At 50.3% G+C, this 24,354-nt stretch overlaps 1 protein-coding gene across 3 annotated transcripts in view; it reads right to left on the bottom strand.

Annotated features, from left to right (window-relative positions):
* The window catches only part of DOCK1 (dedicator of cytokinesis 1), a 489,703-nt gene that overhangs the window by 384,047 nt on the left and 81,302 nt on the right, over nucleotides 1-24,354 (bottom strand). For 2 of the 3 annotated variants that reach the window (XR_006821218.1, XM_046026751.1), the window contains exons 11-18: nucleotides 23,433-23,505; nucleotides 20,124-20,266; nucleotides 13,376-13,501; nucleotides 8,726-8,850; nucleotides 7,485-7,583; nucleotides 6,457-6,529; nucleotides 1,361-1,464; nucleotides 817-1,000 (exon numbers count right to left, since the gene is read on the bottom strand). Coding sequence is in view for 2 of the 3 variants with exons in the window: in XM_046026751.1 (XP_045882707.1) it covers nucleotides 817-1,000; nucleotides 1,361-1,464; nucleotides 6,457-6,529; nucleotides 7,485-7,583; nucleotides 8,726-8,850; nucleotides 13,376-13,501; nucleotides 20,124-20,266; nucleotides 23,433-23,505 (927 nt within the window). In the remaining variant the exon portion in view is untranslated. The remainder of the gene's footprint in view (nucleotides 1-816; nucleotides 1,001-1,360; nucleotides 1,465-6,456; nucleotides 6,530-7,484; nucleotides 7,584-8,725; nucleotides 8,851-13,375; nucleotides 13,502-20,123; nucleotides 20,267-23,432; nucleotides 23,506-24,354) is intronic. The other variant, XM_046026752.1, reaches the window with a different exon arrangement.

Below are 24,354 nucleotides of genomic sequence, written 5' to 3'. Positions count from 1 at the left end.
AATCCGAGACTACTGTCAAGATTTACGGACAATCCCCAGGGACACAATTAAAGATACCAACCAACATTTATAATCAAAATCCATATTGGGTGGCGAAGAGAAAAAACTGGATTTTCAAGCTGAGTTTCAAAGAGGACACAGTCCGTCTGCATGCCCATGATACGGCCACACGTGGGGGACGCAATCTGTAAATGGAGGAAGTGTGCAGAGGCAGACTTGCCGCATCCACACGGCGCACAGGGAAAAAGGCGAGCCCTGGGCCGCCAAGCCAGCCTTTCAAAGTAAAGCTAGCTGGTGATTCTCTGGGCGAGTAACTGGGAGATGGAAGGCACACACACAGAGCGGGTAGCTCAGATCCTCTGGCATGTGTAACCCCCACACCCTCACGAAGCCCTCTGAGGCAGATATCACACCCGCATGTGTGCGGAGACGAGGGAAGTGAGGTTTAGTTTCACAGGCCCCCATTCAAGGTCACTTCCAGGGTGAGCACACGGCAAGCGCTCCACACCAGGTCTTTGATCTGACTCCAAATCCCGTGGGTTTTCCCTTACGTCATGCTACTTTCCTGTGGCCGAAAACCTTTTTTGAAAGCAAACCCAATAGTTTATCTCTCTATAAGGTTAATGCTTAGACCAAAACTGTAGTACATTTTCAGGTGCGGTGGGTGCCACGCCCCCTTCTAGTCCAAGGACACCGGTGCCAGCCAATATCAGCACATGGAGGACGCGTGGAGTGGAGAGTGGGCTGGAAGCCCGAAAAGGACGGGGTTGAGGGAGGAAAACTGCGGGGTGAACACGGGGCCATCCGCAGACTCACCGTTCTGGGTAAGTTTGGTGGAGCACACGAGAGTTGAGATCTGGAAGGAGTCTTTGCTGATCGTGCAGTTTCCAAGACTCTGCATGCTCCTGCCAGTGGCCGGGTGGGCCTTTTCCTCTAGCTCTGCTTTCGTGGATGGCAGGCTCAGGTACGTGGCGGCGTCCTCCAGCTTCTTCGCCTCCGCCTGGGGGTTTAATCACAATCACAAGTCACAATCGACGACCCCTACTTCTTGTCTATCCATCGCTATGCTTCATCTTTTTGACCATCATGTTTGCTCTTTATCACTTCCGAAACCGTTTATTTTAATGGCTACCCTTATTCGTGTAGATTCATTCACGTTAACATTCACTGCACATCCTGTTCTCTCATTAGGGACAGCGAAAGTGCTGGTCATCGGAGATGTGCATGCGGGTAAGTGAAACTAGAGAGTGGCTTTCTCACAAACACAGGAAACGTCAGCTCAGCCGAGGAGTCCCAGAGAGGAGTAGGGAGTAGGAGAGGGGCTCCACACCAGCAGTACGGCACCAAGCAAGCAGCATACCTTGTAGACGATGAGATCGTGCTCCCCGTCCCTCAGCGTGGTCCCGTCGTATCTCATCAGCTTTACAAAGGCTAGTGCGAATATTTTCTCAGATTTATCCTTGGCTGCAAGAGAAATCCATATCATTGTCAACCGCCGTCACGGCAATATCACATAAAAATCTACAAGGGCCACCCTTTACAAAAACATGACAAAACTGCACTGAATTAAAGGACATAGAAATGGAAAAATGGGAGTGTGTTCACTAGGAGGAAGACTCCTCCTAATGGGACCAGTAGTGCTCAAATTAACCTGTAAATTTCAAGTAACTCCAATCAGAACCTCAAGGAAGAGATTCCTCATAGAACATGCAAGCGGATTCCCACGGCCATGAGTGGAGGAAGCTCAAGAGCACGAAGAATGGGGAGGCAGGAGCTCTGCAAACCTAGAGACCAGCCGTGCCTGGGAAATGACCACAAAGACCACAGCAAGGCTTAACATTGGGGACACACAGAGGCAATGGGAGCGAAGGGGTCTGGAAACATAACGCAAAGGGCAGTGCAGTGGGGACTGGCCATTCCTGAGAAAACTGGCTATCAGTATGGAAAAACAGAACAGGTTCCTACCTCATGACATCCACTAGTATAAATTCAGGCAGAAGGAACGCATGAATGCAAAATTTTGTTCTCTGGCAAGAAAGCTCCTCCCCCGGATACCTGGATGTGGGTGAAACTCATTCCTTCCCTTCATTCAAGTTTTGGCTGACAGATGCCCTGCTCCGAGGTGACCAGACCATCCAACGCAGTAAATTATAACCCAGACACACTCTCTCCCCTCCCCCGACGTGTTCTTCTTCTTAACTGCTATGGACTGAGTTGTGTCCCTCCCCAGTCTGGCCTAGAACCCTAACCCCTGCCCATGTGACTACAGTGGAGATGCAGCCTGGAGGAAGGGGCTCAAGGTTAGTGAGGCCTTAAGCGGGGAAGCGCCAACCCCACAGAATTAGTGCCCTTCGAAAAAAGAGAGCAAGACTGCAGGGCTCTCCTCCTGTGAGTTCACGAGCTGGACGAGCATCCCCACCAGACCCCAGGGGGCTGGCGCGCTGCTCTCAGACTCAAGCCGCCAGAACCGTGAGGAGATACATCTCTGTTGTTCAAGCCACAACCCCCCTCATCCCCTCAGTCTACTCTGTGCCCGCTGCCGAGCAAACCCAGAGGACAGTCCCGATCCCCACCAGGTCACCACAGCTTATCATTCGTTAGCTTCGCTGCACACTTCTCACTGTTATTTCCCCAGTGCCCGCAACAGGGCCTGCCGTCTATGAGGTACTCAGTAAGCATTTGTTCTAGCTGGGGAGACGCCAACAAACCAGTCCTTTTACCTGGTGACAATGACGCATGAGAGGGGCATGGTGGAACAGGGATGAATGTCTAAATGGTTGGACAAGGTCTCTGAGAAGATGGACAACATGTGAGCTGGTGCATAAACCTTCCCAGAAGAGACACGGCCCTGAGCGGCCCTAGGCTTGGCCCTTGGGGACAGAGAGCCAGGTGGCTGGTAAGCAGCAGGGGGGTGAGTGGGCCAGGGCCAGAGCAGGAGGCAGACAAGGAGTCTCCACTGAAGAAGCAGATTCTGCACAGGTTCTGCGAGATGAAACGGAGTGTGGCACGGAAACACTGGGTTCCAGAGCTCTCATCTTTAAAATTATATATTCTACGTTCTCTTTCAGAGATGACAAGAGAGGGCACCTGGCGGGCTCAGTCAGCTGAGCCTCTGCCTTCCGCTCAGGTCATGATCCCAGGGTCCTGGGTTCGAGCTCCATGTCAGGCACCACTCTCAGTACAGAGTCTGCTCCTCCCTCTCTCTCTGCCCCTCGCCTCCCCTCCTCTCTCTCTCTCTCAAATAATAAAATCTTAAAAGAGAGAGACAGACAGACAGAGGTCAACAAAGGAGCACATCCACCCACCCTGAGTCAGGGGATCAAAATATCTACCCCGAGTCACAACCACTGCCAAAGATGACGCGTCTCGTTCATCTCTGCAGTCCTGGTGTCCATGAGTACCCGGCACACAGCAGGTGCTCAATAAATGCTGGCTAATTAGAAAGAGAAAGGAATGACTGACCTACCGAAACAAAGGCAGTACAAAAAAAATCTGTACTCTAGGAATAAAAATAGCAATAACAGCTTTGTAAAAGGGCACAGAAAACGTAAACTACCATAATGTTCAGGTAAGAAAGAAGAGATCTCCGTGCGAGCAGCCATGGTTCAGAAGGACAAGTGAGCACCCCCGTCAGCACACGGGTTCCCCAATCCTACTAGTAAGTAGGACAAAGTAACACTGTGCACCTTTGATTAATGTCCTATACCTTGACCTCGAGGCCACGGGCAGCACTGACTACGTGCTCATTGGCACCACTAGGAGGACACAACAATTTTGCAGGACACCAGGGGCACAGGAGGCAGGGCCGCCCCACCCAACCAGGCCCCCTGAGAGCCTGGGAAACTCAGCCCCTGCAGGCCGGACCCAGCACCGCACACGGGCTCAAGTTCGGGAGAAACAGGAGCGGACGCACGTGAAGTGCTCACGGGCTGCTGGAATGTCTGTCACATCAGCACCAGACTTCCCGCCCCCGGGATAGATCCCAGCCTGAGAAGCCCCATCACTGGTTCCCTGTGCTCGCCTCGTCTCCTCTAGGGAAAAAGCAGCTCACTGCAGGGGGTCAGGGGGCCTCACTCCCCCGTTTCTGACCCTTCTGACCCTGCGTGTGTGCGCTCAGGCAGGCTGAGGAGGCCCCAGGGGCTGCCGTCGCTCCCGCAGCGGCTGGCTCAGGACGGAGTCAGCCTCACACTGCCGGTGTTCCACACCGTTCCAAAACCCCACAAGCCACGGCCAGGGAGCCTCATTAATTATGCAAATGTGTGGTGGCGTGTCAGGTGACAGCATCTTGTCTGTAACAAGTACTTAAAACTGACTAGAAAAACAAGGATTTTGAAACTTAAAATGCTACAGAGGATATCCCTCTGCCCTAATGTAATTTATTAACCAGAGAGAACAAGCTCGTTGTAAAGGGCGAGCGTGCCTTTTAAGACAAGTTTCTGTGGATTCTAGAACTCTCTCCTTGCCCGCCAGTACTCCCACCTTCTGTGCTCACACCTTCTTCCGCCAGTGCTCCCACCTTCTTCCCTCCCGGCAGTTCCACCCGGCCCCCTACTCCCTGCTTTGGGCAAGGAATGACCTCCCCTGAGTGGCCCCCATGACGCACCCCGCTCCGTTCACCCGCACCCTTGTCTACTGCTCCGTGATCCTCCCAGGCTGACCTCACAACTCATCTCAAACTAAAATCTGGAAAGAGGATCTTCTCTGTGAGGTGTAGACAGCAGGAGCTAAACTAAGACCAGAGGACGTAAGTGGCCTCGCCACACCCCCGAGGTGCGGGAGTGGGACACTCAAGCACACAGATCAGGTTTGAACCCGAGCTCCCCCACTGACAAACTGGGTGACTTTGGGGACTGAGCTGGGGTCTGTGAATTGCAGGTTCCTCCACCGGAAGTGCAGAGCAATGACCACAGTGAGACAGTGAGGGCCCACGGGACTGTCATGGGTGAGGACAGATCCAAACGGCACAGTAAGAGCACACGAATGTTAGCTCACATGCTTAAGTCACTGTTCCTACCCCACGGTTCTGGGCACCCAGGAGGGCCATGCACAACCAGCAGACCCCGGCCCTCCACCTGGCGGGCTGGCTCTGGCCGTCAGGCAAGTCCACCGTGATTGGGGACTGCTTCCCACGCTGCCTAGCCCTCGCCACCTTGCTTTTCCCCGTCTCCCTGAACCCCAACCCCTCATTAGCTAGGGCCCTGCTCTGCTGAAGCCCTGGGAAGGGACAGAGGATGGGATGATGCTTCAGATCCACCTGCCCCGTCCCCCCCACAGCCCGTCTTCAGGCTGACATGTGCGCTCTGCACACAGCAGCCCTGCGGACCGCAGGAACACACCTCCCCAGAGCTTCTCAACAACAGCGGGGTCCTGGCTCCTTGCTGGCCGCACAGTGAGGCCCACCTTCCCCCCGCTTCATGCCACTGCGCACGCACTCACTCTCCTGCACCCCCTACCTGTGCGAGCCCTGTACCTGGGAAAGGGCCCAGGTCAGGCAGGCCCCCTTCCAGAAACAGCACGAAGGATGGACATATTACCACACACGAGTGGCTTCTGAAGGCCTCCCCCTCTCCCCTATGCCAAACATCGTGCCACGGGCTCCGTAGCCTCCATCCTGCTTGGTCAAGACCCGCAGGCACTTATCCTCCGGATGAAGCATCTCCAGAGAGCCAGGGCAGAGGACCCCCCACTCAAGTGGTCCCCACCCAAGTGATAAACATGGCCCCCAGACCACCCTGCCCTTCAAAGCAACAGCACACACAATGCAGTCCATCTTGCTGGGCATTACTGTCCCAAATGTTAGCTCACTGCCCTGGGGGTACAGCCCACAAAGGGCAAGGAGGGATGCAGCTGTCTGTCATGATGTCTTAGTGTGTAGCACAGGGCTATGTCCTTAGCAGACAAGAATGCACGTGAAAGGGGAACTCCAGTCATCGATAAAGAACTCTTCTGGAAGGGTAGGGGAAGGGTAGGAATCCGAACCCCAGTTCTTCCCTTCTTCTCAGCATCAGTCACAACTATACCAACATCTCCCACCAGAGAAGCGCAGTCTGAAGCCAGACATGGGGGCTACCCACAAACACAAAAAAGATCTCGAGGTTTTCCATTCTGACTCATGAAGAGCCGATTTCTGAAATCTACTTGTATCTCAGAGACTTTCTGATGAATGGACAGCGTTAGACAGTCACGCGGAAGAGAAGAACCAGAAGAAGAACAGGAGTTAGCAGCAGGGAAACGTCAGAAGAAAATTAAGATCTCATGTCAGCCTCACAGTGAAAAAGAGTCAATAACACCTTCCAGACACAGGTCAACATGGAAATGAGCTAAAGGATTAAAACCGCATCTGTTAGGATCACCTAGTTCTAGAACAATCCAGAACAAGTGACAAGTGCAGCCCATAGAGCTTTCCCCCAGTTTCCCCTTGCAAACAACTCAGGCTAAAATCAAAGGATTACTCACAGTCCTGGGACGACCTGTGGCGGAAGGTAAACCGAAGGTGACTGCGGTTGACGTCCTCAATGGGAATGGCCACCTGTGCAATTGAAAAAGGTTTCAGCACCTGTACCGTATCTTCTCACATTAATGGTTTTGTTCAACTGGAGATACTGTGCGACTGCGCACTTCCTCCCTGCAGGGACGAAAATACTGTATGCCTAATCCCCGACGGGACTTTCCCAGAGGCAAAATGCTTTTGGAAAATTTAAACAAGATAATGTTGCAAGGGACGCCAAAGCAATTCTGCAAGACAGCAGAAGATTTCATAAATGTTCACATCCTCACTGTTCAAGTCTATTTTTTACAAGTTGCCATGTTCCTAGTAGCCCTTATTGGAGGTGTCCACAGCCCCTCCACAGCTGCAGGGACCTGCCCTCGGGCAGCAGGAAGAAAGCCTTCCTGTTGTGCCGAGCAATCAAAGAAGACAGACCCCATGCATGCTGCCTTTAACTGAAGACTGTCCCCAATTCTCCTAGCTACTATCTGTCTTCTAAGGCCAACCCCAGGCTGGGTTTCCCAAGGTTCAAGCCCTTGGCACGCGGGCTGTGGTGTGCCACGGTGGGTTGCCGTGCTGATGTCAGAGAGCCGCGTCCGAAGAGCAGCGTCACCCAGGGACGGGGCCCCATCTCCCCGGCGACGCCCTCCATACACTGTCACCTCTCTTTTTTCCCATTTGGTGTAAGGATAGCATGCCACACACATAACAGACCCGGGAAGAGAAAGATAATAGCTATCTTTAAAGGACTTTGTCATTTGTCTCCATGAAAGTCCTATTTTTATGTCCAAAAGGAGGTGGGAGTAAATGTATTCCAAGAAATGCCGGCATGGTTCCTTAGCAACCTTGAACGACTTTGTGGGGAGAGCTCCTCGGCCTGCTCAGGGTGCCCGCTGGCGAGCAGCCCCGGGCTGGGTGGGAGCTGGGGACTTCCTTGGGATACAAATGAGCATTTCATAATCAACCCCATGGGATAAAATGACCATGTAAATGATACCTTAACGGTCTCAAACCAACGTGGCTGTTTTACTTGGTAGTAAATCACAGACTTGTACTCTGAAATCGCTTCATCACCAGCACCCGGGAAAATCACATGCTTTAAAAGAAGGCATAAAGAGTTCACATCAGACCTCATAGAGCTTGACACTGCATCCATCTCCCCACCTCCCGCCCCCATTAGATGAGCTAAGCAGAGCACTACAGGAATGCCAATAAACCCCATCACAAATGGAATATGCTCCCAGCAATGGAAGGACAGATCCATCTGGAGCCGCCGCGGCCAGCATACAGTCTCGCTCGCAGACATTCCAGCATCTTGATGGCTATCAGTATAGGAATGCCACTGTCCTCCGTCCTTCTGACCCTCACCCCTAACAGCCTTCACATTCAGATCTGCAGGAAGTTGCCGGATTCACTCGGTAGGTCCAGGATGAAGAGCTAGAGGCGAGAAAGAGATGGCAACGCTCCTTCCCGTTCTACCAGCCATAAACGGACCACTCGGTTCCAGCAGAAGCTATGCCAATAAAGCCCAAGTGGCAAGGGCAGCACCACCCGGCAGTGACCCTGGACATGGGCCACGCACACAAAAAGGATGCCGCCCTCACCTCCTGGCACAGCTGAGCCTCAGGTGCACACACAGGGCATTGCTCTCAGATACGTGAGCCCAGAGGAGCCCAGTCTGCTCCTCGGGGTCCAGAGGGGCAGCTGGCAGGGACACCTGCTCTGGAGTGGCCTCCAGTCATCAGAGGAGGTCACGATCCCTGAGATTCGCCCAGCACACCGAGTCCTGCAGGCCACCATGGTAACCACCACCACCCGGGAGAGCACAAGGTCAGAGGCCCAGATTCAAAATCCAGGTCCAACCCCCCCTTAACTCTCTGACCCTGGACGAGATCTCCCCAGGTCTCAGTTTCCCTATCTCTCAGATGGTGATAATAACGGTGTCTGAACTTCTAGTGTGACCACGAGACCTCTGAGACTTGGGTCTATGTTGGCAAGTGAGGCCCTGTGATAGGGGCTCAGGACCACAGGGGTCTCTCAAGGCAGGCGACAGCCAGGACCCCGAGGACGCCAGCCCTTTATGGCGAGCTGGAGAAAGAGGTAGAGAGTAAACTCTTATCCCCAGAAATGGGATCAAACAGCCTCAGCTATGTCTTTTCCTATTCTGCAGCAGAGCCAAGAAAACACTTGGAAAATAAAGTTTCAACACCACAGATATAGCTTTGCAACAATAAATACCTCCAGCCGTTTTCCGTCTTCATCGTAAACAGACACTGTAACCTCCACATTCTTTGCTGTGGTTTTGCTTCCTTTATCAAAATCTCCTTGAACTAATGTTACGTAGATATCATTTCGAACATCACCTGGGGGGAAAATTATACCTTTAAAACCAATCCATTATTGATAATATAACGGGGAATTCTGCAACACTTGAAATTGCTACCAATCCTAGCAAAGAACTATAAATACTGTATATGATTACAAAATATTTTCTACAAAACAGTCTCAGCATTTAAACACATGACAAAAACAGTTTTCAGCATCATCATCGTAAGATCACAAGTAGGAGGAGAAACTTCAAGGTCCTGAATTATCTGCACGGTCCTTCACCAGTGGGTAGCTCATGCCCAAAGCGACTCGAATGCCGCCGATGGGTTTGCAGTGACCATCCCCTCTCCAGTGTCCTTGGCCCAGCGTGACTCCCATCACCATCGCGTGGTGGACCACAGGCTGCGTTCTCAGTATACGGGTGACCCAAGATCATCACACCATCAGTGGCACACCTCAGATGACAAAGAGTAATGCTGGCTTCCTCTACATTATTCCAAGGACTTGAACAAGAAGCTGATCAAGAATTAGAGCCACACGCCAAGGTTCTGAGTTAATGTCTGGGATCAGGGACTAGGAGCTGGTTAAGAGAGAAGTTTCTCTCCTGGTGGGCAGCTGTCAGGATCAGAACAGACCTGTGTGTTTTAATATGAGATGGGCCATAAACTGTGAAAACAAAAACAAAACCCATACACAAGTAAACTCAAGATGCTGCTTCCTACTGAGAGCCTGTGAGGCCCCTGGTAATGGTCCGACTGGGAAAACTTAGCAAGCTTCATTAGCCGCATGATTTAGAGCAAGCATCACTACCCAGTGCTTCTCCCTCAGCTGTGTGTCTGGTCACATCCCCCGCGGACCCACCTGCCCTCCCACAGGAGATGTGAGGAACCGGTCCATCAAAAGAAGCAAATGGCCCAGTATGGGCCAAGAACAAGTCCCCTTGCATTCTTGTTTTCTTCCTTTCTTTTTTTCTGCTCTATTCGGGCTTTTAATGTCTCCAACTATTAAATTAAGCCTTCATTTAAAAGTCATTATTATAATAATCCCAGTGGGTTGTTTCTGCAGCCACTGTCACTGCTGGGAGAGGGAGCACGGCTGCAGTCAGTAATACTGACTGTGCGAGAAGCTAAGAGCGATGGAGCCCAGAGCTGGGGCAGGAGGCAAAGCTGCCAGGCCAACACCTGCCACCAAGCCCTGAGCGGCCGCAGACAAGTCACTGAACCTCCCACGCCACCCGACGTTGAACAGTCAGTAAGTCTGGGTAGATCTGCAGGACCCCTCAGCCTGCACATTCTACCAAAGCACAAAACCTATAATCAAAAAGGGCTGTCAGAGCTTCCTAAAGGCCTCATCAGCCAGACGGCCATGACACGCTGGGGCAGGGAGGTGGTGCACCCATGGTCTCACTCTCCTACTGGCCTAGACATCCAGATGCAGGGCCGGCCCAGAAGTGAGACCCTATTTATGGCAGATGAGGCCCACAGATGCACACTCACAAGACTGCCCTCGGTGGAGGCCTGCAGGGCCCCAGGTTCTCACTCTAGGGAGGAAGGAATTGCAAGCAGGCGTGGGTGGACTCACACTCCCTCTGCCTCATGCAGGCTTCCTGCCACCTTCTGGGCTCAGGGGAAAACTCTGTTCCCCACCAGGATCCTTCAGAAAACCTGCAGGATTTCCAGTGGCTCCTAGAAAGGCAGAAAAGCTGGCAGAAAAGCACAGGGGACACAGCAGGCTCTCCCACCTGCGAAGGAGATGCACATCTCTGTAAAACACATCTCCATGGGGAGCCTGGGAGGCTCACTCGTTCAGCGTCTGCCTCCGGCTCAGGTCATGATCCCAGGGTCCTGGATCGAGCCCTACGTCAGTGGGGAGCCTGCTTCTCCCTCTCCCACTCCCTCTGCTTGTGTTTCCTTTCTCACTGTGTCTCTATCAAATAAATAAATAAAATCTTAAAAAAAAAAAAAAGAAAGAGAGAGAGAAAGAAGGAAAGAAAAACATCTCCATAAGACAGGACAAGATGGGAACAATGCACAGGTCCTACCAAGCTAAAGGCTGGGGACCTGTGTGAGAACACCCCAGGCTGTCTCTCTCTCTCTCTTTTTCCCAAGGGTACCATGCGGTACCCACAGCCTGCCGATGATTCCCTGGCCATAGAGAACATGGTGGCTCCCTCTACCTAGAGTCCCACACTACAGGAACCCTAACTCCCAACTCAGTACACAGAACCCGCTGAACAACAGTCAGCTGCAAGGCTTCTGCAGGAATCCATGTGGAGATTATTTTAGAGATCTAGACTTACCTTTTAGGTTGGTCAGTTATAAAGGGAAATATGACCAGTACAAGCTAGAAGTTTCCTGGGCCTCCCTTTGAACATGAGGCCATCCCAGATCACCCAAGACGAATGCCAATGTCATCCTAATCTATAAATTTCATCTCAAGTCCACGTGCAAGCAATGCATCCACTAAGAGCTCCAAATTAATTTGCTGTGCACAGACTTGACTCCCACCCTCTGAAGGTATCCCTTGGTTTCACAGCGAGTTGGAGGTCATGCTTTCCTCCTGTATGAGTAAGCTGCTACGTACCAGCCTAACCAATCTGAGATGGCCTTTACCTCAACTCACCAGCCAGAGAACGCAATGACCCACAACAGCCCTGAGAGATAGAAGAAGCAGAAGGAACATGTCCCCACCTACCCTACGCTACACAAACCAGTAGCTCTGATAGGGAACGCAGTAAGCAGACAGCTCTTCCTGGAACGTGCAGCAGGGCCCTTAAAGGGACACCATGGGGAGTCCTTGAATGTGTGGTGGTGTGGCCCCATTTCTACTGCTCATTAGTTATGTAACTTTAGGCTACAGCTTAATTTCAATCGCAATTAGTTCAACACCAACGTGTAGACTTCCGTGAGCATTATCAGCAAACCAAAAAGTATCCCACAGATATAAAGGATAAATATTCACAGGCTTGCCCAGGATCTCGTGAGGATCAAATCAGATTATTAATATGAATGTTATTTGGAAACTGAAAAGTATTATGTAAATATGAGATTAATCTTTACATGGAATTCCATTATTGGTTTAAGAAGCTTAACATCCATTACCGAGCCTGAGCGGTACTAATAAGTAACAGGAACTGAGCAGGTTTCAGGTGTCAACGTTCACTTGCTGCCCCTCCTTCCTTGTTTTGATCAGATGTCTACTCAGACACGCGTCCGGTGTCCTTGTCTCCCTCCTACAACCCCTGCCACTGGGAGGTGCAGACATCTAGGTGGCTAATGTGCACACCCCACCGCCTAGCCCAGCGCTGTCCGGGGACCGTGGGGGCAAGGGCCTGAGCAGGCCAGGCTGCAGGACGCCCAGGCTCCCTGCTGGGCAACACTGGGTCCGAAGCACACTATCTCCTTTAGGACACTAGGGTCTGGGAAGAACATGGAAGCCAGCAGAGCCGTTACCCAGAGGACAATGTCAATACGCACAGGAGACAACGCAGCAGAGGCTGTGTCCGTCGCTCACCGACGTGCGCCAGTGATTATGCTTAGGGCTCAGCCATTTGAGCTGGCCTGGTGTCTTCTGTGACTTTACCCACTACAGCATCCCAACTCCAACCCGCCCTACGGGTAGGAATTATCATTACTCTCTTCAGAGCAGCAGAGCACAGCTGAGCAAGGTCGGGGAGGAGCCCTGGCACAGCTCCAAACAGAGGCCAGACTCCAGGTCCTGCATTCTCACCTCGGGGCTGAAGGTGAAGTTTGAGGCTGGGGACCACAGCGGTGAAGAGACTTTTAACCCACAACCGACCCTGAGAGTCTGGAACATAATAGGGTCCATTTACCTAAACTGTGCCCCTTAACTCTGAACACGTTCTGGATGATTCCAAAGCAGTTACAGGACCCTCACTGTGAACCTACGTTACCATCATCAAAGTGCTGCCTTCATCCTACAGTGAACCAACCACCACGACTGATCCATTGAGCGGAACCTAAAGTGAAGCCCACAGGGCCCTTGAAAGGGCCCCATGCTCCACTGCCCTTCGTTACACCTTGGGTTCCCCGACCCAGCTCCGGTAGCCTGGCAGCCAGGCTCGGGGGAATGTCTCACTCCCACTCTTCCTTTTCACCAGACGATATGGGGCAGAGATAACCTGAAAGGCTTCTAGATTAAGGGTAACACAGGGTTTGCTTACAGGAATGATGATGCTCATGCCATCTGGTGGTGGAAACCCACCTCAGGTTCTCAGGGCTGGGTTTCTAGAAACACCCATTCCCTCACTTGTCCTTATACAATGCCACCAAAAGTCAATCGCACCAGTAGGTTAAGACAACCAAGAGAAGCCACCTCCCCACAGCCCAAACCCAGGTGGTCAGCTCTCAGTCTGGCCTCAGCTCCTGCCTGCAGGGAAGAACTACAACCATTCTGGGGTTCATACATCACCTCCCTCTGCTTGCCAGAACTCCTCCAGGACACCGTCCCCACACTGCACCCTGCAGCCAGCTACACAAGCTCCCCAAACGCCATCCACGTCTACACCACACCCAGAGTGCAGAAGGAATCAGTTCTTACCAGGCATGATTATCTCCGGAAACCCTGTCTTCCGAGCCACTGCTGTAGTCCTGTCCACTAAGTGAGGAAACTCTTTTCTAATCTGATGGATATCTCCAGGAAGTAATTTCAGTGTTACCCACAAACCTAGAAAAACAATGGACACATGAGTCATGTTTTATCTTCTAAATTTTTGAAAGATTATTGCAGGAAACCTTTTCAGGAAAACCTCAGTGAATGAGCAACTGGTAATTCACGAGTCAACAAGTCAACATCTTTGGAGAAAACGTGGGCGCGTGAGAAAGAGAAAGAGAGGGGCTAGGGAAAGGTAGCTGGCACAGGGGAATCCCCTGCATCTGACTAGCAGGGGTAACAAACCCTACCCTGGAGGGGCCCCACGCCTTGGTGAAGGCACATGAGCAGCAGGGATGCATGGCACCTACCCAGAACCAATGACTCTTCTCACAGGCACTGAAGATAATCAGGAAGAAGCATTTTTCTAGGAGTGCTTGAGAAAACTCTCCTCTCCACTGTCCCCAGAAGGAGGACAGCACGGGAAGTGAAGTTCACGAGGTAAATGCACAGCTTCCCTAACCCACGGAGTTTCACAGACTCTCCAGAAGGTGGGCAGCACGGGGCTGGGCTGCGAGCCACCAGCAAGCCAGCTCCCGCACAGCCAAGGAAGCCTGGTCCCTCTGTGGCATGACATCACAGCGAAGGAGAACTAATGCTCTGCCCCCCACTTGGTTCTTCCCTCCAAGGAGGGCAAGTGAAGACTCCCGAGCTAGACGGGAGGGCTGCCACGCAGAGAACACGGTGAACTTGCTGCCAGCTGTGAGCTGAGGCTATCTGCCAACCTTTCCCTCTACCATGTGAAGCCAGAGTTGCATTTTGTGGAAAATACTGCTGTACAGCCAGCACACAGGAAGTAAAAAGAGGGAACACAGCAGGCACTTTTTAACAGAATCAAAGGTGGAAGACAAATCAGGTGCATGGCTCTCTCAGACATTCAAAAGACAGAGCCTCGCTTCCGGGTGGGAAGGGAGGTTGTCGCTGTCAGCTGACACATCCGGGTGTCTATCCCTGGGACCTTGGACGGCTGGCCTGCTTGCTCTCTGGTCACTCGGCCCTGCAGGACCCTAAGTGCCCATAAGAATACAAAGGCATTTGCTCTCATTAACACTACTAGTGTGTGTATGTTTATCTGTCTGTCTGTCCAGCCTATTCCTCCCCTAGGATGCATGTTTCCAGGGAGCAGGGACCATTCACCACCACTCAGCTCAACACACTGCCTTCAGTAGGAGGCCAACGGGAGAACTATACACTCTGTCCACCAACGTGCATTCCAAGTAGTACTGGGAGACACCTGATGGTCCCACATGAGTAGCATCACCTGAGGCTGCTGCTGCCCAGAGCCATTCTGCTTGATGAAACCCCAAACCTCACACCCTTTTTCTCGAGCTTCCTGTCTCTTATCAGACGGCCCAAAAAAATCCCTCCTCTGCTAAGACCTACATCACTTGTGGTTGAGAAAGCCCACAGTCACTGATGACATTTTTTTCTGTGCCAGGTGGTGAAGCCTTCTCCTGCTGCCATCTAGACAGTCCCTCTGATCTACTGAGAAGTGTCTGTAAGTACCTACTGGGCACGGCAGACACAGAGCAAACATTCACTGTATCCTCACCAGGGACTCAGCTTCTGTCCCACGAGTAAAATACTAAACCTGCAGGCTCAGTGAAATATGCAATGGCCAAGAGCTTTGTAAGGAAAAGTCCAGGGCACCTGGAGAGTATATCCCCAAGATGGGGATCCTGAGGGTCACTCAGGCTCTCCCAAAGGGACATCATAAGAGATCAGGAGATGAGTTGACCCTAAGCAAGGAGAGTGCAGGCCTGTGCCTACCCGGGTGCTGGATGACCTGAGCCGCAGCGGGAGACGCGTGAGAGGAGACTCGGAAGACAGCAGGGTCCCAACCCTGCGGGGCCCAATCAGCCATGGTGGGAACTGCCCCATCTGAAGGAATGGGGAGGCTGGAAAGAGAAGCAAGTACCAGGACCCCACTTGACAGTACTCTGGGGGTCGTGTGGGGGTCGTGAGCAGGTGTGAGCGGGGACAGTTCAGAGCCAAGTGAGGATCCCAGCAGAGAAGCCACTGCAGGAACCCAGGCAACACTATGGAGGCAGGGGTGGAGAGGCCTGTGTGGAGATCAAACCAGAACTTGACGAAGGAGGGGTGGCCACAGGGGAGGGCCGTGGGCACGGCCAATAGCAGGTGCCGGAGATACCCATCCCTGAGCCAGAAAACCCTGCACCCCGGCCATGTCCTGAACAGTGAGAGCACAAGCAAGGATAGAAATAAGAGGGCCCTGAACTACGCACCAAATTCCCAACAATAAAGCTCACACAAGACATCAGAGGCCGGAGAAAATGGAAAGCCCAGAGGGGTGGCACAGTGTGGCCACTGGCACAAAATGCAGCCCAGAGAACAGGGCAACAGGGCAGTGTCCTGGCACAGAGCAGCCGGGTGTTACCGCAGACCTCAGCGAGTGCACCCTGCTAATGCCAGGGGGTTGGGAGGGGCAATGCTGATGGGAGAAGGACAGAGGAGGAACAGAAAACGAAGGTCAGAGGGAGGAGGCATAAGCCTCTCTGTTAAGAAACTGGGAGAGAAAAGAGGCAAAAACAAAAACACATGTGTTACCTAAGGTAGACTGTTTCATGCGTGGTATTTTCCTTCCCTTTCATAGTTTTTCCTTTGTTTCTTTTCAGAATCTAAAACTCCAAATCATAAGAGGGAGGGTTTGAAGGAAGAGGAGAGAAGCATAACCAATAAAAAGAGGTCCCTAAGATGATGTCAGGTGTGACACCAGAACAGGGCCCATATCTCATGGCTCCTGCATGTACTGCAGGGGCACCTGGGGGGCTCAGTCGGTTGAGCATCTGCCTTAGGATCAGGTCATGATCTCAGGGATCCTGGGATTGAGCCCCACATCAGGCTCCCTGCTCAGTGGGAAGGCTGCCTTCTCCCTCTCCTTCCTACTCATGCTCTCTCTCACACTATCTCTGTAAGCCTCTCTCTGAAATAAATCTGTGAAAAAAAGAACGTGCCCTGCCACAAGGCTCCGGCAAAGAAAGCCGAGTGGGAGCTAAGCCCAACCACCACTCCTGCTCCCCAAGCTGCGTACCTAGGCACTGCCTGCAACTCCCCACCCATCCAGAGGAGGGGCACTCTTTTTCTAATTCCCAAAAAAGCGCCACAGGCTGGTGATACTCTGGACCTGCAGGCGAGGTCCCTTGAAGGGCCAGGCACTGAACCCATGGCTGCGTCCTCTGGCAGAGCAGAGCCATATGAAAGGGACACCCACAGAAACGCAAGGGGAGATTATCAGAGCAGGTGACACAGTCGCACGGGATCCCTACTGGGGACACCAGGGTGCTGCAGACAGGCTCTCAAATCTCACACAAGTCCCCCAAAACCTGCCAAAGCAATGCATGTCCCCAGAATGAATGGGACTCGAAGACATTTCACAAGGCCCTGTAGGACGTGGTGCGGTAGTCACCTACAGAGGTCAGAGGCAGAGCAATGTAATAACACCACGCAGAACTCCTGCCGCCTTTCCGACACCTCTTCTTTCCCACAAACACCAGCCTGCTCAACTGTCTTAGTTCATAAATGAAGTAACTTAATGACACAATTCAATTTGTTATAACACAATTGAAACACGGAGATTAAGCTCTCCTGATTACATTGGGTTTAAAACACTTTCCTCAAAGGAGAAAATAAGGCCAATTTCCAAAGAAAAAGTGCATTCTAGGTTGACTTTTGCTTAACCAGAGTAGCTACAAACCAAAGAGATTAGCATACATTCTATGGCAAACAATAGAAACGGAGGTCCAGGTCCGGGTGTGTCTGCAGTCTCACTGTCCACATTAAACACCCAGCACCTCTGGGGTCAGGGTTCAGGATAATTTGGGCTAAACATAAAAAATGTCAATTGTGACAAATAAACATGCGGACATCAACCTAAAATGGGCCAAAGCCTAGAGAGGAGCTCAGAACAGATGAGCATGGGAAGCTCCCCGGTTCTTTGTGAAGAGTGCCCGCCTCCCATCCCTTCCGCTGCCCGGGACTCCACTGCAGCCCGACCGGCAGGCAGACATCACCAGGGGCAGCGTGGGTCACCACTGGTGAAAACACGGAGCACCAGGGGGCAAACCCACACGCCTCACAGCGTTATCTCTCTCTCTCTCTCTCTCTCTCTCTCTCTCGGGTCTCCCTGCTACACACAGAAGCAGGCTTGCTAGTGGGCCCCAAGAGACACATTCACTTCAGCTTCAAGGACAATCTAAAAACCAGCCAGCAACATTGCCCAGGGGCATTTCAGTTCAGGAAGGCACCTGGGGTCCCCTTGAAAAAACAATGTTCTTGTCTCTTAGTTCTCACCGTGACCTGGAAACACCCCTCCTCCTGGACTTCAAGGAACTGAGGCCCCCCGCTCTCAGCTCTGGGGACACAGGTTTGCACCCCAACACCCATGAGCCTGGCTGTGGGTCCTCCTGCTGGCCTGACACCAAGCTCCACTTCTCCTGTGTAACTCTGGGACAGTGTTTCGAGAAATTCAATCCAGCGGAAGCCTGGGGTCTGGGGGCAGGTGCTCCCAGGCTGAGGCTGGCTCTAATCAAAACAGCTTTAATTGGATCTCCCTATGGTTTTCAATTAAGGTGCAAATCAGAGAGCTGGTAATTGATGAGAAGGTGGGTCCCAGGTCAGCTTAAACTACTCTGTCAACAGAGGCCACAGTTCATTAATGCTTTAGTTGGGGTTTTTGTTTTGTTGTTGTTTATCAGGGAGGGGGCTGGCTGGTTCATATCAGAGAAAGCCAAAGGCTTCTCCCTCCTCCAGAATGTTCTTCAAACTCAATTCATACTCTCCTTTATAACAATGGGAAATGAGGCAAGAGAATCATTTCTTAAAAAGCTAGTGACATAAGATAACTGTACAATGAAAGAGGTCGAGGTCTAGCCAGTTAAGCTCTACTGAGTTTCTCGTAAGTCTGCATCTAACCGAGGACCAAAGAATGGGTTCTCCACTGCAGCTGAGAGCAGCCTTAGGTAGGAGACGTTCTGAAGGTGACTTGCCCTAGAGCCAGAGGCCCTAGAGCCAGAGGCTAGGCCTCCGTAAACAGCTGTTTTCTGGCAGTGGTCCTGGCCAGCCTGAGTGCCAACTGTCACCAGCCCCCGGTGATTGATTCATTGCCTCTGTCAACAGAAGGTCAGCTGCTGGGAAACCTGTCAGCGTGGGATTAAAAACGATGAGTGCAAGACGGTGGAGTCAGGAGGAAAAATCCCTTCCATTACAAAACTGAAGAGAGATTCATCTCCAAAATAAAGCCACAGCTTTGGGGGGAGGAAGGAGAGGCCCAGGAAACCATGTGCTGGGACCAAGCATGTGACAAGGGCATGGAAGGGAGAGTCAGCGGTGCACGCAGAGCTGGGCTGTGTCCGGTGCCTCCATATTTCTCTGAGCAGCAAAGATGGAGTAACAACCAGTGGACAGTGACTGTATTCTCTTGTAAAATCCTTTATGTGCTTTCAAAAATGGCTGGGAGGAGAGGGGAGGGCTGGAGAAGACTCAGAAAGGCAAACAAATTACTTGCTTCCAAGTCTCATCAACTCTGGACTCTTTGCAAACATGTCATTGTGTCCCACTCAGCCTTCCCCCACTCATCCAGGGGTTGGCTCTCAGCCATGTTCATAAGAGGGACCAGCGAGAAAACCTCCATACACTGTACATCCATTGTCCATGTAGATCATGACCCAACACTGCCCATATCACCATCACCATCAGCAGCATCACCACCACCACCATCCTCGTTCTCATCATTAACATCATCATCATCACCATCCTCATCACCAACATCATCACCACCATGAGCACCATGACCAAAATCATCATTATCACCATCACTAACAATATCATGACCATCCTCGACACCAACATCACCACCATGAGCACCATCACCAACATCATCACTATCATCACCATCCTCATCACCAACATCACCAGAACCATGATCAACATCATCACTAACATCACCATCACCACCATCATCATCACCATCCTCATCACCAACATCATCACCACCAGGAGCACCATCACCACCATCATCACTAACATCACCATCACCATCATCATCATCACCATCCTCATCACCAACATCATCAGAACCACAAGCACCATCACCACCATCATCACTAACATCACCATCACCACCATCATCATCACCATCCTCATCACCACCATCATCAGAACCACAAGCACCATCACCACCATCATCACTAACATCACCATCACCACCATCATCATCACCATCCTCATCACCAACATCATCAGAACCACAAGCACCATCACCACCATCATCACTAACATCACCATCACCACCATCATCATCACCATCCTCATCACCACCATCATCAGAACCACAAGCACCATCACCACCATCATCATCACCATCCTCATCACCACCATCATCAGAACCACGAGCACCATCACCACCATCATCACTAACATCACCATCACCACCATCATCATCACCAATCTCATCACCAACATCATCACCACCAGGAGCACCATCACCACCATCAGCAGCAGCATCCTCATCATCATCACCACCATCACGATCATCAAACTAAAATGCAAACCATACAGCATTGTCCCAAGTTCATGTAATAAGTGAACATTTGTAGCAATAAAACAACAGAATACATACCCTGGCCCTTGTGGTTGACTTCTTTGGCAGCAATGACTTTGTTTATAACAGTCTGAAGGAAGTCATTCTCCCCTGCCACCCTGGGTGAAAAACGGGATGACATGTTCAGCGGCTTGTGTCGAATGGCGTCATCCAACGCGAGCCTGGAGGGCACGGGACGACCAAGACCACAGGAGACAAAGGGGCACAGAGACCCAGAGGTCACGGTAACAAGGGAACACAAGAGATCATCGTCACCGAATGCGAGAGAGTCATCATGAATCAACGCACGACAAAGGACAGGATAGGTGACAAGAGAGACAGGGAAGAGCATTGATCAGGAAAATGCTGAACCACACAAGAGAAGTAAAGCAAACGAGGTCGACCCTATCCCCAGACATAAACATGCACCAAGTCTCCACTCCGTTTCTACCAGATAATAAAAAAGGGCATTTATCTGAAAATAATGTGGTTGGACAGCATTTAATTGCAAGGAATGTTTAGATCTGTTTCTTCAATTTCAATAATTCCTGACCATGGCATAGGTCAAGGGGCAGGTGGTCCAAAGGGAAAAGCAAAATGAAGACCAAAATAAAAAGATCCCTACAACTTAATTGCTTGGGGAACTTGGGTGACGACCTACCACTCTGCTCCATCGACCTGTGTTACCCAACGTGTCCTCCGATAATTAAGTGTGAGAAGAATGGCACAGTCTTTGGAGAACATAAGTACCCTGTCTGAATGGTCAAACTGTGACCCAATTATGAATATAAACCATCAACATTTGCGGGTCCCGTGGACCATGAGTTGTTCATAGAAGCTACACTAAAACCAACAGGTAAGTACAAACAGGCACCACGTGCAAAGAGAAATACCACGTAGCACAGCAAAGCACAGCATGCAATGAGAGCAAGAAAATGGACATCAAGTGCCTAATGCTTAAAATCATTTCCTGAACCAAGGCCAAGTGTTATTTATCACGTGAGCCCACATCACTCAAGAGAGCTGAGGACTGCTTTCATTTACTTCACCAAGTTAAAAAAGACAGAAAGAAAAAGATGTACTCTGTGTTTCCTTCCCTAAAACTTATCCTGTGATATAATAAATCAGTTTTAATGGAGCAAAAAACGGTTTCATTAGCATGGCATTTCCCAAAGAACTGGTTTCATTGCTTATTTTGCTATTAAAATCATGCTGCTCTTTTGTTTCCAGCACTGGAAATATTAATCTGTGTATTAGTCTTCTTTTAATGGAGCAAGGAGTCACAAATTACAATAAGAGTTGAACATGTAACAGTATTTTTTAAAATAGGTGTTTTGCTATAAGACAGAAAAAGATGGTGGCAATATGCTATTTCAGATGACTCCTAACATGTCCCACTGAAATTTAGACTAGGGAATCTAAAACTAATAAATCCCCTAACTTTTCAAACAATAACCCACAGTTCCTTTTTTTTCCTTGACTTTTCCCAGAAGATACTAGCAGGCAACAGGTAATTTCAACTCAGTGGTACATCAGGGCATCAGGAAACTCTGAGGTCTAATAGATAAAACAGCATTCAAATCAGCACTGGGCTACATTATTTCTCAAGGGCAAAAGAAGCAACTTAATATTACCATTTTATAAGGGTATATTTTATTTATTACCTCAATATCTGCCCATGTTCAAAGATGATGTTTCCCTTGTTTACTGAGGAAACTTCCAGATCATGCAGAACTGGTAACTATCCTCGTAACTATATTCACTGGATGTGATTACAAGGAAGTACTATCCAACAGGATGTTCTGCAGTGATGGCAATGCTCTAGATCCGTAATGACAAATACGGTAGCCACCAGCTACCTGTGGTACTGAACACTTTAAATGGGACTAGTGTAAATGAAGAACAAAGTATTTACTTTTATTCAATCTTCACTAATTTAAATAGCCACATGTAGCTCGTGATTACCATACTGGACAGAAAGTTACCATATTGGGCAGAAGAGCAACTCTAACAGAATAAAGCCACAAAACACCTGTGTCTCCAGTTGTGTGTAGCCAGACACCCATTTCAAGCTGGTTAATGCAGCGTTTTCAGTTAGTCTCACGTTGGGAAGATCACAAAAATGTCCACTGAGCAGACTGTGGAATTTCCTAGACTAGACTTTCCTTCTGACTAGACCACCTGCCTGCGAAGAAAACCACTCTAATCCCATCCTAAACCGGTGGTTCTCCAGCCTGGGGCTGAGTGCAGGGATCCCTCATGCAAGAAGGGGTGGTACAAAGGGAAGCGTAGCTCACCGCTCCAGCCCACCTTACCCCCAGGGAGACTCGCTCAGCCACACGCTGGGTATCACCAGCCTCCAAGCCTCCTCAGCCAACACCTGAACACAAGGTACAGGTCCTAAAATAAAATTTGTTCTAAGCATGGAACCACTTAAGTAAAAGCAGAAGTGAGAAGAGGCAGAAGGCGGAGCACTCTGACAGGTCATACCAACGCGCCTTATGGTCTCCTCTTCTAAGACTTCCCACCCCCAGGAGGAAACTGTCTCTTCTGATTATCTTAAACCACTCTAAACCTCTTCCTCTCCACGGCTGTCTGAGATGGAGAAGTGCCCAGTGAAATGGCTGCAGACTGTTACGTAGGTACTCTCTCACCTTACTCTCCAAGGAAATAACCGATTCTTTCGACCATTTCCATGGGATCTAACTTCCAATTAGAGAATCAATTTAACAAATCTCCTCTAAATGTTTTCTAAGCTTCCCGCACCTCTTCACACACTCAGCTTCCAAACTAGATAAACCCTAGTTTAGGGTTTATGGAGACACAGGTGCTCGCCTAAGAGTGGCGAGCACAGACCCAGTCCACTCGAAGCAACCAGAGACAGAAAATCAGGAGCATGACTATTTGCTTCCAGCATTCTTTCTCGCCTTACAAAACAATTCATCACTATTTTATTCAGTTTTCTATTTTAAAAGGAGCCACCTCCCATGATGAATTTGAAAGTACTGTATTTTGAGTATGTGAATAGCTACTAGAAAACATCCATGATGCAGAGAAACACGCATGGTCACAGAAGGGTATTTCTGTGTGTCCCGTATGATATAAGGTGACTCCCCTGAAACACATGCAAAACTTCTCCATGCGAGACCATGAAGCAACTGTAACCCAAGATTCTTGGGGCTACAAAAATGCCATGCACGACGGCAGGGATTCCACAAATTCTTCATTATTAGAACAGAAGCAATCTCTATTGGTACTGAATTTATAAACTTAATTTCCAAGAGAATAACTACAAACACATGTTCTCCATGTTCTATCTCGTCGATGCTCTGACGGCTCCGTACTTACGGCTGAAAGGGAATGAAGTGCTGCTTGTCTTCGTCGTCTACTTTCCCATTTATGATATCTGTTACGTCCATCACTGGGGACAAGAAAAGAACATTGTTTTGTGTAAGTGCTATAATCAGAGAAAACAAACAGAGGAACAACAGATTGTCCTCTGACCAACAACAGCATCAACCTTGCGGCAGCAATGGTTCTGTTGTTGTTGTTTTAATATTTTATTTATTTGACAGAGAGAAATCACAACTAGGCAGAGAGGCAGGCAAACAGAGAGGAGGAAGCAGGCTCCCTGCGGAGCAGAGAGCCTGATGCGGCACTCGATCCCTCGATCCCATGACCCTGGGATCATGACCAGAGCCGGAGGCAGAGGCTTTAACCCACTGAGCCACCCAGGCGCCCCGATGTTTGTTTTTTTTTAAATAGCTGAGTTTACAGCACTTCCATGTTCAAAAGAAAAATGAAGTTATATGAAAATGCTGGCCCAATGGGGTTCAAATAGCAGAGTTCCACTTAGCACACTCCATTGCCTGGGGGCGCCTGGGTGGCTGAGTCAGTTAAGCGTCTGACTTTGGCTCAGGCCATGATACCAGGGCCATGGGATCAAGCCCCATGTCAGGTTCCCTGCTCAGCTGGGATCCTGCTTCCCCCTCCTCCTCCACCTGCCTCTCCTCCACTCCTCTCTGTCTCTCAGATAAATGAAATCTTTCATTTTAAAATAATTTTAAAAATAAATTCTTTCATTCACTCACTCATTCATTCATTCCTTTGCCTAGGACACAAGGGACACTTTAGATATGCACTGCCCAGCAGCACGTCCTGTGATGAGATGTTCTGGAACCACAAGCACCTGAAATGTGGTGGTAGGACCGAATTTTTCCTTTGATTTCATTCATCTATGTAACAACCGCCTGTGGCCAGGGCCGACCAC

This window comes from Meles meles, chromosome 13, assembly GCF_922984935.1.
Source record: "Meles meles chromosome 13, mMelMel3.1 paternal haplotype, whole genome shotgun sequence".
NCBI lineage: Eukaryota > Metazoa > Chordata > Mammalia > Carnivora > Mustelidae > Meles > Meles meles.
This window is presented reverse-complemented; position numbering and strand designations above follow the sequence as displayed.